This window comes from Palaemon carinicauda, chromosome 41 (assembly GCF_036898095.1).
Source record: "Palaemon carinicauda isolate YSFRI2023 chromosome 41, ASM3689809v2, whole genome shotgun sequence".
Lineage (NCBI taxonomy): Eukaryota > Metazoa > Arthropoda > Malacostraca > Decapoda > Palaemonidae > Palaemon > Palaemon carinicauda.
Window position 1 is genome coordinate 56,497,647 of NC_090765.1, and position 17,851 is coordinate 56,515,497.

Here is a 17,851-nt window from a genome sequence, read left to right on the forward strand (position 1 = left end):
TAACAACTAGAACAAAATATTTAAGAACAGTAATAACATTAAAATAAATCTTCCATATGTAAACTAAAAATTCTAACAAAACAAGAGGAAGAGAAATTAGATAGAATAGTGTCCCCGAGTGTACCCTAAAGCAAGAGAACTCTAACCCAAGACAGTGGAAGACCATGGTACAGATGCTATGACACTACCCAAGACTGGAGAACAATGGTTTGATCTTGGAGTGCCCTTCTCCTAGAAGAGCTGCTGACCATAGCTAAAGAGTCTCTTCTTTCCTAACCAAGAGGAAAGTAGCCACAAAACAATTACAGTGCAGTAGTTAACCCTTTGGGTGAAAAAGAATTGTTTGATAATCTCTGTGTTGTCAGGTGCATGAGGGCAGAGGAGAATCTGTAAAGATCATGCCAGACTATTCGGTGTATGTGTAGGCAAAGGGAAAATGAGCCATAAGCTGAGAGAAGGATTCAATGTAGTACTGTCTGGCCAGTCAAAGGACCCCATAATTCTCAAACCATTGTTCTCTAGTGTTGGGTAGTGCCTCGTAACATAAAACAAAATGCAAATAAAGTACATATAACTCACATAATTTAACATACCTGGCAACCAGTGCAAATAACACTCAGCTGAGACACAGCGCCTTCTCGCAAAGAAGCTTGTTCTTGAATCACAATAGCACCCATGGACCCTGGACATTTATGCATCATCCTTATCATTTCACTTAGGTTTGTCATATCCATTATTCTATATCCTACAGCTGGTATGACATCATCAACAACACCTTCTGGTATTAAGGTTGCAGGTTCACAATGTTCTGAAGCTTTCAGGAGTTGGCCCAGGAGATTTTCTTTCTGAGATTCATTCTGTTCAATGACCCCAGATTCTGTTAAATCCTTTTCAGGTAATACGGCACTTGGCATGAAAAAATTGTCATTCTCCTCAGCCTTTAAGTAAGTGGTGCTTTTTGTTTCCTTCTTCCTCCTCCTTTTACTTACTTTCTTGATATCATTTACAGGCAAGTCATGATGCTGGTTAAGCTTTGTACCACGACTTCTCCTGCTTCTTAATACAAGTGTTGGCTTATCCTTCTTTTCTTCCATGTCTCCTTCATTTACATTATTTGCTTGGTGATTTAGATTCTCAAAATGGTGATGATCAGCTACACTAGAAATAACAGAGCAAGCCTTAACATCCGACTGTTCACAGCTCTGATTCTGGTGGCATTCCTTACCTAAACTATTCATTTTATCTATTTTAGGGTTACCGAGGCTAGCTAAGGTTAATGCCACTTCACTATCAGTTTCTGTGGGTGAATGATATACAGCTGACATTGAGAGACCAGCTATATTTGCTACTGTTGTAACTGCATTATCATAACAAGAGGTAGATATAAGGCTAAACTCAGCACCACTTGGTACCATATTGGAATGATTACCAACTTTGGAAAAACTATTACCATCTCGGTTTTCGAGGACAATGTTAGGACTGACAACATCGCTGGCATTGATTTGATCCATAACCATTGCCCCGTTACTTGCTCCCTTCTTCTGTGGTTGGTGCAAAACGTATAAAGACTGCGACATGTCCTGAGCAGAATGAGTGTATACAGTCTCAGTTACAGGAGACTGTATAAGTTCATCCTCAGCCTGCTTTTCTCCCAATCCTTTGTTCAAAGGCACTGATACAAGAGAATCAAATGGGACTATGCTACCCGGAGGGACACCATATACCATTATTGGTGTTGAATGAAGACTCTCATAATAATTTTGGGTATCCATTGGTAATGATCCTCCCCCATTACCAATACTTCCAAGTTGAAGGTCATGAGCAGATTGCTGATTGGAGAAACCATCAAGTTTAAGGTTCTTGTCTCCACCCATGACAACTGCCGTGTTATCGAGCAAATTTGCCTGAAAAATCAAGAAAAAAAGGATTTCAATATTTCAAAGTGATTTCCATGTATCATTAAATGCCAAACATCATCGTATGATAAACAACAACAAAATACTAGGTGTAACAAATAATGGCAGAAAAAACAATTAACTTTTCAATTCATAAGCAAAAGCCTAAAACTAAATTATGGTTTATAAACAGCATTTTAAAAATTCAGTCTACAAAATTTCATCATACTATTCATTAGTATTTAATAATTTCTCAATGACTGCTAGCCTCCGAGCTTAGATTAGGAGTCACATTGGTGAGGCAAGCTGCATTATGATGCGATGACATGAAAGTAATAATCATCCAAAGAACAATACCATGAAGATGAAGCACGAACAGAAAACCCCTAGGAAAATCTCTGCGCTCGTTAAGGAAACATCTTGTTTTCCCTATAAGTGACAAGAATGATTATGGGTTCATAGACTGGGACAGCTACAATTAAGCAGATACCCAAAATTCTATAACCTGAAAGTTAATGAAGAGCAAACACAAGATATCCAATCTCGAGATGTCCCATATTGATGTGTCCAACAAGCCCGTAGAAGACCGATCCTGTAGTGATTCGTCACACCGAGACTGTTCAATCGATGAATGAGTGCGGGAAGGCTGGTGGCAATATAGAAGGCCAAGTACTTGATGAGTATGTGCGATGCAATTATACCCATGGTGATCCTGTCATAAGATCGGTTATCAGATGTTGTTGCATTTGCGTTGCTCCTTGATCGTACGCTCCACCATGCTCCTTTTGCTGGGTTGTTGTCTCTGGAACTCTCCAAAAGGGTAAAGGAAGGACAGCCCCCTCTCATCCTCCATATTGGTGGGCACGCTTGGTTTCGTATGAAACCGAGCAGTAATGGCAGGGGCTTAAACTCCAATGCTGCGTACCGTAAGTTATTCTCTGGGCAGGAAACCCAGCTTCAATAAAAGCACACTCTCATTGAAGAACGAAGGTTTGTATTCGTGTAGGATGATTTAACCCTTCCACAGTAAGGTGAAACAAAATTCCATAAGAATATATGGAAGATTCTGCTATAGAAATAAGAACTGAATTGAAAACGATGATTATCCTAATAAGATTTCTGGTAATATGTTTCTTGTTGTGTACATAACTTAGCAATATCAAAATCTCATGATATATCGATAGGCTATAGCATATTTCCTACAGCACTCTTTTTGTCATTGTTGTACCCCCAGGAACATTTTGGAATATAATCAACCAAAATACTAGAAGTCAGTTTTTATAACTTTAAAAGCTAAAATTACAGGTTTATGTGCAACTTTATCCTTACTTGATCCTTCTGTTTTCATTACTGCTCTCTAAAAGATTTCCCTAAATCCAATCTTACAAACAACAGAACCTACCTGATGGGCAATAACTTGTGCATCTTGGTTAGCATCCATTTCAGACATATTCTCATCCATGACTAAAGTATCATCTCTCAAATGATCAGTAACTCTTGGATGACTATCCTTGCAGGAGTGGAGTTCTCCATTATTCAGTGTTAGTTCTTCTCTAACCACTACCATGCCATCATTAACTTGGTGCATTTGTCGTACCACCGGGACATTCTGCTGAATATTTTCCATGACTGAAGTAAGTTAGTCCTTGTTTATCATCTGCAGATATAAAAGAATCAGCATAAATAAACAGTTTGCATATTTTTACAATCTAAGACAATCTAGCTTATCTTGTACTTGTTGTATAAACTTTTGGTCTGGAAGTGTAGACCTTATAATTAATGGTATATAGTGTATGTCATTTTATATTGTGGCCTCAGAATTGACTACCAAAGCATATTAACATCACAACAATAAAGTTCAATAACAATGGACAAAGCTTATAAAAATAACAAATTTGCTAACCTGAGTCTTTTACATAGGATAGATAGCCGCGAAGCTGGAGTACAGTAGGATAGCGATAGCAATGTTGTTCCAAAGTTTGCAAGCTAGAGCGGAATCCTTCCAAAAATGATCACAGCTGCAAACAGTCGAGACGAAAATAAAATAGCGATCAACTCGTTATAATCTCCATCCTTAGTGAAGGACTGGCCAACCTTATTTCTTCTAATAGATTAGAAAAACGGTAGGAGTGACTTTGAAAAATTTTATTTTTATAATAAAATAAATTTTTGAATATACTTACCCGGTGATTATATAAGCTGCAGCTCTGCTGCTCGACAGAAAACTCTACGTTCAAAATCCGCCAGCGATCGCTAAGCAGGTAGGGGGTGTACATCAACAGCGCCATCTGTCGTGCAGGTACTCAGTACTCAATGTAAACACAGAACTCAATTTTCTCCTCGGTCCACTGGGTCTCTATTGGGGAGGAAGGGAGGGTCCTTTAATATATAATCACCGGATAAGTATATTCAAAAACTTATTTTATTATAAAAATAACATTTTTCAATATTAAACTTAGCCGGTGATTATATAAGCTGATTCACACCCAGGGGGGTGGGTAGAGACCAGCAATAATTGTTTACATTATTATGAGCTAAGGATTTTTTATTTCATTTTAGCAGTTATTCAAAATAACAAACATAAAATAAATAAGTACCTGGTAAGGAAGTCGACTTGAACAATTACTCTGCCTTTTTAAGTACGTCTTCCTTACGGAGCCTCGCGATCCTCTTAGGATGCTGAGCGACCCCTAGGAGCTGAAGTATCAAGGGTTGCAACCCATACAACAGGACCTCATCAAAACCTCTAATCTAGGCGCTTCTCAAGAAATGACTTTGACCACCCGCCAAATCAAGTAGGATGCAAAAGGCTTCTTAGCCTTCCGGACAACCCAAAAACAATAATAAAACATTTCAAGAGAAAGATTAAAAAGGTTATGGAATTAGGGAATTGTAGTGGTTGAGCCCTCACCCACTACTGCACTCGTTGCTACGAATGGTCCCAGAGTGTAGCAGTTCTCGTAAAGAGACTGAACATTCTTAAGATAAAAAGACGCGAACACTGACTTGCTTTTCCAATAGGTTGCGTCGATTATACTTTGCAGAGATCTATTTTGTTTAAAGGCCACAGAAGTTGCGACAGCTCTAACTTCGTGTGTCCTTACCTTCAGCAAAGCTTGGTCTTCCTCATTCAGATGGGAATGAGCTTCTCGTATTAACAGTCTGATAAAAAAGGATAAAGCATTCTTTGACATAGGCAAAGATGGTTTCTTAACTGAACACCATAAAGCTTCAGACGGGCCTCGTAAAGGTTTAGTTCGTTTTAAATAGAACTTAAGAGCTCTTACAGGGCATAAGACTCTTTCTAGTTCATTTCCAACCATACGATAAGTTTGGAATATCGAACGATATTGGCCAAGGCCGAGAAGGCAGCTCATTTTTGGCTAGAAAACCAAGTTGTAGAACATGTAGCCGTTTCGGATGAGAATCCGATGTTCTTGCTGAAGGCATGAATCTCACTGACTCTTTTAGCTGTGGCTAAGTATACCAGGAAAAGAGTCTTTAAGGTGAGATCTTTCAGGGAGGCTGATTGTAGCGGTTCGAACCTGTCTGACATAAGGAATCTTAGTACCACGTCTAAATTCCAACCAGGTGTAACCAAACGACGCTCCTTCGTGGTCTCAAAAGACTTAAGGAGGTCCTGTAGATCTTTATTGTTGGAAAGATCTAAGCCTCTGTGACGGAAGACTGATGCCAACATGCTTCTGTAACCCTTGATAGTGGGAGCTGAAAGAGATCGTTCTTTCCTCAGATATAAGAGGAAGTCAGCTATTTGAGTTACAGAGGTACTGGTCGAGGATACGGATACTGACTTGCACCAGTTTCGGAAGATTTCCCACTTCGATTGGTAGACTCTAAGGGTGGATGTTCTCCTTGCTCTAGCAATCGCTCTGGCTGCCTCCTTCGAAAAGCCTCTAGCTCTCGAGAGTCTTTCGATAGTCTGAAGGCAGTCAGACGTAGGAGCGTGGAGGCCTTGGTGTACCTTCTTTACGTGTGGCTGACGTAGAAGGTCCACCCTTAGGGGAAGTGTTCTGGGAACGTCTACTAGTCATCGAAGTACCTCGGTGAACCATTCTCTCGCGGGCCAGAGGGAAGCAACTAGCGTCAACCTTGTCCCTTCGTGAGAGGCGAACTTCTGCAGTACCTTGTTGACAATCTTGAACGGAGGGAATGCATATAGATCTAGATGTGACCAATCTAGGAGAAAGGCATCTATATGAACTGCTGCTGGGTCCAGGATTGGTGAGCAAAATATTGGGAGCCTCTTGGTCATCGAGGTTGCGAAGAGATCTATGGTTGGCTGGCCCCAGGTGGCCCAAAGTCTCTTGCATACATCCTTGTGGAGGGTCCTTTCTGTTGGAATTATTTGTCCCTTCCGACTGAGACAATCTGCCATGACATTCAAGTTGCCTAGGATGAACCTCGTTACTAGTGATATGTCTAGACCTTTTGACCAGGTGAGGAGGTCCCTTGCGATCTCGTACAACGTCAGAGAGTAGGTCCCTCCTTGCTTGGAGATGTACGCCAAAGCCGTGGTGTTGTCCGAGTTCACCTCCACCACTTTGCCTTGAAGGAGAGACCTGAAGCTTTTCCAGGCCAGACGTACTGCCAGTAGCTCCTTGCAGTTGAAATGCATTGTCCTTTGACTCGAGTTCCATATTCCCGAGCATTCCCGACCGTCTTATGTCGCACCCCAGCCTACGTCCGATGCGTCCGAGAAGAGAACGTGGTTGGGAGTCTGAACAGTCAGGGGAAGACCCTCTCTTAGGTTGATATAGTCCTTTCACCAAGTCAGACAAGACTTTATCTTTTCGGAAACCGGGATCGAGACCGCTTCTAAAGTCTTGTCCTTTTTCCAGTGAAAAGCTAGATGGTATAGAAGAGGACGGAGGTGTAGTCTTCCTAGTGACACAAATTGATCCACGGATGACAGCGTCCCTACCAGACTCATCCACAGCCTGACTGAGCAGCGTTCCTTCTTCAGCATCTTCTGGATGGATAGCAGGGCTGGGGGCTGATCGTCTTGTTCAGCAACGTCCTCATCAGATGGTTCCTCATCCGAAACTGATGAGGAAACGGCAACGGAGTGGGCAACGTCTGACTCGCTGAATCCGGTCGCACTGGTGGATGCGTGACGGAGCCGGACGCAATATCATGGAACTGCTGCACAGTCTGTGAACTGTCAACAACCATGGGTGCGCGAGGAAGCACAGCGTCAACCCGAAACTGTCTAGACCGTCTGGGTTGTGCAGTCAACACCCTACCGGGTTGCTGAGGTTGACGCACTGCGTCACAACAAGTCACCTCTGCTGGTTGTTGAACGTCCTGAACGTCAACAACCACCTCCGAGCGTCGCTTAACGTCGACGTGCGGCTGGCAACCCACACTGGGTCGCATCGGTGGAGGAACCACCTCAACTGGCAGACGCGAGTAGGTTACCTCAGCGTCAACAGGGCGCACAACTGACCGGTTGAAAGGTTGTTGGCCAGAAGGTTCTTCTCCGCATTTAAGTCCTCTATCAAGGACACAAGCTTGGACTGCATGTCTTGCAGCAAAGACCACTTAGGGTCTACAGGAGCAGGTGCGGCAACAGACGGTGTGACTGCCTGATGAACCGACCGGTTGGAAGGTTGTCGGCCAGAAGGTTCTTCTCCGCATTTAAGTCCTCTATCAAGGACGCAAGCTTGGACTGCATGTCTTGCAGCAAAGCCCATTTAGGGTCTACGGGAGCAGGTGTGGCAACAGACGGGGTTAGCGACTGAGGCGGAACCGTTTACCATCCCTGAAAGCCTTGTTATGCGTGACATAATAGTACAGCAAAACTTCAAAGGCTCGACAAAAGCTGAGAAGTTGACCTGTAAACAACTTGGAGCGTCTCCTGGCTAGGCGCCAGGGAGAGTCTACCAGAATTGAGAAGTCTATCTGGGCAGAGGCATGAACTCCCAAGTCGAGAACTTCTCTCGTGTCATATCAGACTCTCGCTCTATAAACCAGTTTAAAAGAAGGGAAATCAAAGGCTGTATCCCCCAAACTCCTCCTGGTGAAAAAACCAGTCGCCTAGCCAACGTAACGCTCTCTAGGAGAGCGAGAGAGCACTAGCTTAAAAACAACGGCTTCGAAGTAGCTAGGCCTAGTGTAAGTTCTGACGTTAAGGCGAACGAGGAGCAGCAGTTACAAGATCCGGACGAAGATCCTTAAAAAAATCATCATGATTTAATTAAAGTCCATAGGAGGCTAAGCAGCTTAAGGCTCCTCTCCATCTGACAGAGTCCTCAAGGGAATATCAGTAGGAGGGAGAACAGCAACTTCCTCATCTACAGGAACCTTGTCCGATAAAAGATGAGTCTCTCACTGGTGCATTAGTAGCGGACCAGAACGCAACGTCATGTAACTGCTTGACAGTCTGTGAACTGTCAACAACTGAACTGTCAACCACAACAGGTGCGTGAGGACGTACAGCGTCCACTCGAGACTGCTTTGACTGTCTAGACTGAGCAGTCAAAACAACTCTAGAATGCGGAGGTTGACGCACCGCGTCAAAACAAAACAACTTAGACTGTTGTTGTACCTCGCGAACGTCAACGGAAGGTTCCGTGCGTCGCTGAACGTCAACATGCGGCTGGCAGGGTACACTGGAACGCATGGGTGGCGGGACTCTCTCAGCTGGAGTGCGGTAGAAGGTCGCCTCAGCGTCCACAGGCCGCACAACCGTGGTTGGTTGTAGGCTAGAGGTTGGTGCAGTGTCAACCTTCTCCGCACGAAAGTCCTGCATCAATGACGTTAACAGAGGCTGCATAGTCTGCAGCAAAGACCACTTAGGGTCTACAAGAGCAGGTGCGGCAACAGACGGTGTGACTGCCTGATGCGGTACCGCTTTGCCTCTCTTAGGAGGTGAGCAGTCGTCGGAAGACTGCAGCGAGTCTGAACTGACCCAGTGGCTACAACTGGGCCGTTGGACTTGCGCGGAAGGGACCGACTTGCGCTTAATAAGCCGCGAGACCTTGGTCCCTGGTTTCTTACGAGAAACCTCTTCCGCAGACGAGGAATAAATGGGCTCTCTCGTCTTTGTGTGGGTGGGGCGATCTTGGGTAGATACGCCCGAAACCACGGAGGGAAACGTCTTCGTTGATCAAGGCCTCTCGAACCCATAAGTCGTTCGACATTACTTCTCCCCTGGGCTTGGGAGCTTGCAAGAGGTCCCGGACTAGGTGAACGACAGGCACGAACAGACGAACCCTCGGACGCAACACTGTAACACTTTGCGCATATCACTTTATCACTTCGATTTTCTGTTTTGCACTTATTTCACTGAAATCGAAACTTTTACTGATTTCTACCTGAAACACGCAATTCTACCCTTCATAAAAAGGTAGTAATTGCGAAATCAGTCGTATAATGCATCTCATTAATACCAGCAAAAAACAGAAAACATATATTAAGATAAAAAATTCAGTGGCTGGGAAAGAGACTAAACACTAGTTCATATAAACTACGTTTTCAATCTCTCACCGCACATAGCCTGGGGACGAGAATAAAAACCTAAAAACGTTTTATCCTTCCTCCCCGTACAGAGACTAGGGACGAGAGTAACACGAAAACAACGTTACCCGCTTGAACGGAACGTTTTCTCTCCTCTCTCTCCCTCCGTCTCTATCTCTCTCTCTCTCTTTCTCTCTTGATTTCGCACCTAAGAGAAGAGCCCAATTATATTTCGTCAAAAAAAAACATGTTATTTGACTAAAGGAAAAAAACTGAAAGGTTTTTCAAATAAAAAGTTCCTTTAAATTAGAATTTAAAACATTTAAGTTAAGAAAGAATGAACAAAACGTTAGAATCGATTTACTCTTACTGCAAAGTGAAACCGTGATACACTCTCTCTCTATCGTAACGATAGAGCGCATGTTGAACGTCCTGAACGTCAACAACTGCGTAGCATAAAAACTAAACGTTAGTTCATCTTTAAAAACAGTACGAAGACTATCAAAGAAATTCTTTAAAAGCTAATTACGATATAAAGGGCTCAACGTTGATTAACTTCGGTTCCAAGTTAGGACCGCCTACTATCAGGAAAGGTCGCATATAAACAAAACATTAAAATTTGTTTTTATATGTTTATAATGAATGGAAAGTTAATCGAAGAGGCCTAATAAAGGCGGAGAGGTATAAAAAATATAGATCTATAACGTGATAAGATAATTACTAAAAACCTAAACACACTTCCGTCTAAGGGAAGGGTCGGCCATTTAAAAGTGAAAGATGGTAAAGTTTTGGATTCAACCAAATTGGGAAATGTATTATATTAATACATTTTCCTAGTAAAGCACGTGATAACAAAACACTTCTTCTCAATACATTATTGTCGCTAATGCATACTTACAGAGAAAAAACATATTTCAGGAATTGAAGGTCTTGACTTTTTCTAAGTTTAGTGTGTATCTTTCCATGGGCACGCAAGGTAGCTCTTGTTCGTTTGTATATCTGTTTTCATCTTACTTGGCTCCTCCCCATTGCGCAATGTGACAACATTTGCTTGAATGCGCATTTGCTCCTCCCACTAATGTCGCTCCTCCAATCTAAACACTACTGGGTTCTTTTCAAGGGTTATTATTGGACGATTCATTGGTCTCTCAGTCTTGTTTCAAGGATCTGTTTTTCGTGCAATATAACATTGTAAACGATAGTGTTTTTTTTTCCCCTATTTCATTGTGGGAGAAACCCGTGATTGTCGTTTGTTTTCGCTTTTCAAAAGTTCCTGTTTCTATATTTTCTTCACACGTCACTTGACTGTCATGGATCCTCCGGTACGGTTGTGTGAAATATGTCGATATTCCTATTTTGATGTGATCGGCAGATTTCATGGGAATTATAATGGAACTTCTGAAGTAGTGAATCGTTTTTTAAGGGAGCATTCCGTATTACCTTTAAGTGTCCAGTGTGGTAAATGTGATTCGGCTTTACATTTTCGTGAGGATAGACATGTGTGGTATTGTACCAAATCTGTAAAAATACCTAAAACGCGAAAAAGACATTTGTGTAATTACACTGTCAGTGATTTTAAGGGAACTTTTCTGCACGGGTCCCACCTTCCCCCGTGGAAATTAATTTTATTTGTCAACCATTGGTTGCATAAGTGTTGGGACCACCATTTCGTTATAAAGGGCCTTGGTATATCTTCTTCTACTAGTGTAGACTGGAGAAGCTTCTGTTCAGAAGTAACTGAATTTTGTTTTGATAACCAAGAGCCTATTGGTGGTGATGGTGTAATAGTGGAGATTGACGAATCTCATTTTGGTAAACGGAAGTTTGACCGTGGAAGGCCTCTAAGTGATATATGGGTGTTCGGAGGTATTGAGAGGGAGTCCAAAAAAACATTTATTGTTCCTTTAATTGACCCTTTACCGCAAAAGCGTGATGCAGCTACCCTCATCCCTTTAGTTCAGAAATACATTAAACAGGGCAGCATTATTGTGAGTGATAAGTGGCGGTCTTACAATTCTCTGGGCTCTCTGGGTTACGATCACCGCAGTGTAAATCATTCCAAGAATTTTGTGGATCCTTCGAACCCCGAAACCCATACACAAAATATTGAACGGCTTTGGCGGGAGCTGAAGGAGTGGATACAACGCCCTGGTAACCGTTGCGAATATTTTTATACATAAATACCCTGAGGAGGAGCTGCTCCATCATTTTTTTATTGCAGCCAGTAAATTGTATCCTCCCCAATCAGAGGCTGAACGTATTCCAGTACTTGATGATTCAGAAGAGGGTCATCCACAACCTTCCACATCTTCATCGTCATCTTCCGTTTAAGGTAAGAAGTGATTTAACAAAATATATATATTCAAATTTACCCCTGGTTAAAGGGGGGGTCGCAGGGGGGGCGAAGCCCCCCCCCGGTAGGGGTACAGGGCCCCTAGGTTAGGTTAGGTGGGTTTGTTAGGTTCTGTGGTGCCCTGAAAATTACTGTGGCCTTAAGGGGGGGTCGCAGGGGGGGCGAAGCCCCCCCCCGGTAGGGGTACAGGGCCCCTAGGTTAGGTTAGGTGGGTTTGTTAGGTTCTGTGGTGCCCTGAAAATTACTGTGGCCTTAAGGGGGGGTCGCAGGGGGGGCGAAGCCCCCCCCGGTAGGGGTACAGGGCCCCTAGGTTAGGTTAGGTGGGTTTGTTAGGTTCTGTGGTGCCTTGAAAATTACTGTGGCCATAAGGGGGGGTCGCAGGGGGGGCGAAGCCCCCCCCGGTAGGGGTACAGGGCCCCTAGGTTAGGTTAGGTGGGTTTGTTAGGTTCTGTGGTGCCCTGAAAATTACTGTGGCTTTAAGGGGGGGTCGCTGGGGGGCCCTACCCCCCTCCCCCCGGTAGGCCTAGTTAGGGGTATGGGGGAGGGGTGCTGGAACATTAATTATTCATTTATTGCAATTATCATTCAATGCCCCAACACCCTCCCCCCTTCCCCCACCCAAAACCCCGGTTCCCAAAGGGTGTCCCCCATAATTGGTGGGATGAACTAGGGTATACATAGTAAATCTCTAAATCGGTTGGTTTGCAGTCAAAATAAACGTTAAATTCATTGAAACCACACTATTTCTGATGCAACAAATATATTTTTATTGCATTTTTCCAAATTTGGCTGAAACTAAAAATTTACCGAAAGTCAATACTCTCTTTGTCACCATAATTAAATCTATCCAAAACGAGTTCAAGTTTTGAAATGAAGATAAAACACCTGCATAGCGAAAGCTCAAAACTAGAATAGTGTACTTCACCAAATAGTTGTGAAAACAAATCCAGTTAGCAACAGCGAATTAGTAGGTCTTGCCGGTAGCCCGACAGAGAGAAAATTGAGTTCTGTGTTTACATTGAGTACTGAGTACCTGCACGACAGATGGCGCTGTTGATGTACACCCCCTACCTGCTTAGCGATCGCTGGCGGATTTTGAACGTAGAGTTTTCTGTCGAGCAGCAGAGCTGCAGCTTATATAATCACCGGCTAAGTTTAATATTGAAAAAACTTCTACCGATGGGTTTTTAAAAGACTATTTGTCCAAATAGGCTGGAGGAACGTAGAGAGTAGAGGTCCCCTTTTTGTTTTGTTTCATTGTTGATGTCGGCTACCACCCAAAATTGGGGGAAGTGCCTTTGGTATATGTATGTATGTATTTGTCCAAAAAGAAGTGGGGAAGAGGTCCTGTCTTCTTTCGTGCATATAAAGTAAGCCGACTGACTACGTTTTTGAGGCAGAGGGAACTTAATCTACAAACCAGCGCTTGTATAAAAGGTTGTTTCTACGCATAAAGCTTCAAATAAAACTGAATGCTAGATAAGTTGAACCTTAATGTGTTTCTTTACTCTGGGAAGGCAAGTGCTTCAAACGAGCATGTCTGATATTCTTGACGTTTGTTGGTTTCTTCCTTGTTGGAATCAAATACAGTACACGATAATAACCATGTACCAATGTTTAGGGCTTACGCACTTCAAGAGTGTAAGGAACATTACAAATCTGAAAGTATTTTGTATTTTCCCCAAACAAACAAACTAAGTCTGGATCCGAAGCAATATTTACTAATTCTATGAGTACATATAGCAACAGAGTGAAGAGTGAATAAGAATGGGCTTATGGCCAACCCTTGGTGAAGGCCTGCCTGAGATTTAGTCAAAGGGTATGCTAAGGATACAGCAGTCAAAGGGTGGGGTCACAGCCACTAAGTACAATATTTAGGTTAGGATAGGTTAGGTAGGGAACCTTAGGTTAGGTGGCATTCTTGAGTTTCTTTCCATTTTAAAATGTGGTTTTTCAGTCGTAACTTTTGGAATCTTAAAACATCTAAAATTTGAAAAATTTAGGCTTACTCTAACTATTTGCATCAGAATAAGGGGTGTATGTATGATAGCAGCCACCTGTATGCATGATGCCGGCCGGCTAAGAATGCGGCAATCTAGGAGAGTCACGGGGGGGAGGGGGGGGGGCGTCAGCACCCCCTTAGGTAAATAGGTAAGGTCAAAGTTTGTAGGTTAGGTTAGATGGGGAAGTTTAGGTTTCATTGTATATTATTACATACTAATGTAACCTAGGGAAAAACTACTGTTTTTAATAGAAAAAATTACGCTCTCTTCGAAAATGACACTCGTTCCCGTCGCAAATTAATAGTTTCAGAAATAAATATACATCTATATCCTCCAATAATGGGGGACCCCCAGTGGGAACTCGGGGTTTTGGGTGGGGAAAACATACTGGGGAATCGATATATAAACGTAAAACAAGCCTTTTCTTCTCTATACATTACCTTCTTGAAATTATAATAACTGGAGGAGAATACAAAACAGTATATCTGGATAAACTTTGGAGGCGCCGTTACAAAGATTGTGTCATGAAAAAATACAGTAACCAGTGCTGCTAACGTCCGATGTAGATCAAATGTTATTTTGTGACCTGTCATACTCCTAGGCTAGGTTAGGTGGGTTTGTTAGGTTCTGTGCCCTTTTTGTACATTTTATATATTGAGTAAAACTTTTATGGAGAAATTATTTAAATTATGGAAATATCTATCATTACTATCTCTAGTAATGTCAACGTGCCGTTGGTAACTCTGTGTACCATACGTCAACGTTGGTAACACTGTGTATATTGGTAACGTTGCTAATGTTATCGTTCGTTCGTAAGAGAAGTGACACCGTTCATCTTAAAGTTATCCGAATTGGTTGATCTGTTTGTTTCCCATTGAAATGAACATCAAATTCGCTTAATTCACGTTATTTACTATAGGAAAAAAATTATATTTCGTTTCCCCAGTATGTTTTCCCCACCCAAAACCCCGAGTTCCCACTGGGGGTCCCCCATTATCGTAGGATATAGATGTATATATATTTCTGAAACTATTCATTTGCGACGGAAACGAGTGTCATTTTTGAAGAGATCGTAATTTTTTCTGTAAGAAACAGTAGTTTTTTTCCTAGGTTACATTAGCATGGAATAATATACAAAATTACCAAAGTTTAAGTTATGTGGTGTTCTGGTGTAGAGGTTTTGCAAAAAAAAGTCTTACGAACAACCCAATAAATGGGAAGAAAATTCCCATTTTCTATTCATGCAGGAGGAACTGGCCGCTGATATACAAAGGCTCCTCATAATTCTACCAAACTGTTATTAGTTTAACCAACCTATCTTACTCTTGCGACCACTACATCACATAAAAGATAGGTGCAAAGCTTCTAAGCTTATACTTATTACTGTATTGAGTTTTTTTATTACCTGTACCATAAACAACATTTAAAGGTGTAAAGGCTACTCATGAATAGCAGAGAAAAGCTTCACAGCCACGTACTTTAATAATGAGGCTTGATCATTTGACAGCAGCATTTAATAACGTGAAAAAGCAATTAGTTAAATGGCTTAAAGCTTAAGGCTTGCTCTCAAACTCAAGGCAAAATTGTAAACAAAGCCTTTGAGACCAGCTTTGACGAGAATGATTTTGGATACCAGAATAAAACACAAATAACGTCCATAATATAAACACCAGAACATAATACATGCGTAATATAAAGCATTCTATAAAAATACGTAATCCTACACGCAAATATAATGCATTTTTATACAATACCCACAAGTTTCTTGATTATGTTTAGAGTGGAAGGGGACGAGAACACAAACGTATCACCAATGTTGACGAGCAGACGGCTGATAGTAAGACACCTCACCTGCACAACCCTAGTGACGTCATATCTCTCTCTCTCTCTCTCTCTCTCTCTCTCTCTCTCTCTCTCTCTCTCTCTCTCTCTCTCTCTCTCTGTCGACATTCGTAGCTCTTTTTCACATTTACTTTTATATTAGATACCTACTCTCTCTCTCTCTCTCTCTCTCTCTCTCTCTCTCTCTCTCTCTCTCTCTCTCTTGACATTCGTAGCTCTTTTTCACATTTACTTTTATATTAGATACACTACTCTCTCTCTCTCTCTCTCTCTCTCTCTCTCTCTCTCTCTCTCTCTCTCTTTACACACACACACACACACACACACATATATATATATATATATATATATATATATATATATATATATATATATATATATATATATATATATATATATATATATATATATATATATATATACATATAGTGTGTGTGTGTGTATGTATGTATGTTATTGTGGTTTGTAGTGTATGTATTTTGTTTGATAATCTCTAGAAACAATTTTGTCTAATACCAAGATATAAAATGTTTTAGGAAATCGCAATAAATATCCTACTTCGTTCTTCGTTGTTGTTATAGTTTGAAAATATCAGCAAAAAAAAAAATTAAGTTTGCCCCAAAATGAGGTCAAAATCCCAATCTAGGGACAAATTCCCAAGAACTAACGCATTCCAAGTGTCGATAATTACGCTTTTAAAAACAAATACCACTAAATTATATTATTATTACTATTATTAGCTACAACCCTAGTTTGAAAACTAAGCTCTGCTTGTTGCATTGTTTTGAATATCTAAACTTACCTATAGATTGACATTTTCTTTTACATTGATCCTGACAATCCAAGTATCTGTATTTATGATTTTTGGGCTATATACCCCAATGCCATGCCATGTGAGGCTGTTCAGTGATCTTTTATTGGGGTGGGACACTTTTTATCAGTCTTGCTACTGTTTATTATGTTTTGTAATTTCCCAAGTTGCACTTTTGGAAGATTGGGGTAGGAGGAGTTCCAATAGTCAATCCTAGTAATAAGACAGTTCATCACAAGTTTCTTTACATAATTTTCATCCAGGTACAGTACTTCATTTGAGCATTGAGACAAGTTACAGTCAAGAGATATTCCTAGATAAACTTTACTAGATACCAGGGAGAAGAATGCTCGAGACAAAAGTACTGTAGTCTGAAGCTCTGGTTTTCAGCTGCAACCAAGCAAAGGGCGTATCCTTAAAGATCACCTAACGCCAGGTCTTTCCTACTATCCGACCCCATGGCATTCATCACTCTCTTGTGGCAAACCGTATCCTTATAGATAGGGAGGTTGATTTTCTATACTTAGCCGATCTTCTACAGAAGAGTTGACCGAAAAAACCATGAGAACTATTACGAAGACTTCGAATGAGTTCCTTTCCCTCATGTTCCTTCAAGAACTGAATGGTCCTTGCGCTCTGTCTGAACATCAAAGTCAAGCTTTGGGTCTATGCCAAAGTATATGACTGTGCCTAACTAAAGGTTTACAAAAAGCTACTGTGACGAGTCTGGAAGCAGTTACTCGGCAGGGGACTTTGGGTTCCAGAAAAAAGTGCGCCTGTTCCCTAGACTACATTGGATTTAATTATTATCACTACCATTGCAGAATTCACAGGCAAAGGTAATGGGATCACTGAAAGCATCTTGGAAACATCTCGAGGCAGGGAAGGGACGGTGGCCGCTAATGACGTCTTGACCAGTAGTAATTGTGCTCATTCTTGTAAGAGACCTTGGAGTGGTAGCTGGACCTTGAGCTCCCATACCTGGTACCCCACAGACCACACAATAGCAGCCATGAAAGGCCTTGCAAAGTACCTGTAGTGGTAATAGTATCTATTGAGATATGAAAGGGATAATCATAACAAATCCACTACTAATCTTGAATCTTTTAGCTTGTCAATCATAGCTGCCCTTTAAAAGTTTATAGCATAATGAGTGTTGGGTAAGGCCTATGGATACACTTTACTGTAAAATATTTTATGCCTATTAGGTCTTATCTACACAACTAATTAGATAAGGCATTTTCAAATGATAATAATAATACCTGTACTGTAAATAGAATTATAATAATGAATATTAAAATAATATTAATATTGAAAACAATAAGCATAATAATAATTTAAAGGAGGGAGGGTTCGAAGGAGAGAGGACAAATGTTCTTTATTTTGTCAAGAAAATATTAGTATTCCGGTACCAATAGTAACACTGAATATATAACTGCAAACATTGGAAGGATATTCACACTTCATG

General features: G+C 41.4%; 1 protein-coding gene across 3 annotated transcripts in view; it reads right to left on the minus strand.

The window, feature by feature from the left end:
• LOC137632673 (uncharacterized) overlaps nt 1–15,600 on the minus strand; it is a 33,276-nt gene extending 17,676 nt beyond the window's left edge. Inside the window, exons 1-4 of one of the 3 annotated variants that reach the window (XM_068364757.1) lie at nt 15,489–15,542; nt 3,799–3,913; nt 3,298–3,552; nt 594–1,904 (exon numbers count right to left, since the gene is read on the minus strand). In XM_068364757.1, coding sequence (XP_068220858.1) covers nt 594–1,904; nt 3,298–3,522 — 1,536 coding nt within the window. In that variant the 5' untranslated portion in view covers nt 3,523–3,552; nt 3,799–3,913; nt 15,489–15,542. Of the gene's footprint in view, nt 1–593; nt 1,905–3,297; nt 3,553–3,798; nt 3,914–15,484 lie in introns of all 3 variants that reach the window. The other 2 variants (XM_068364755.1, XM_068364756.1) reach the window with 2 other exon arrangements.
• Between the last annotated feature and the right edge of the window lie 2,251 nt (nt 15,601–17,851).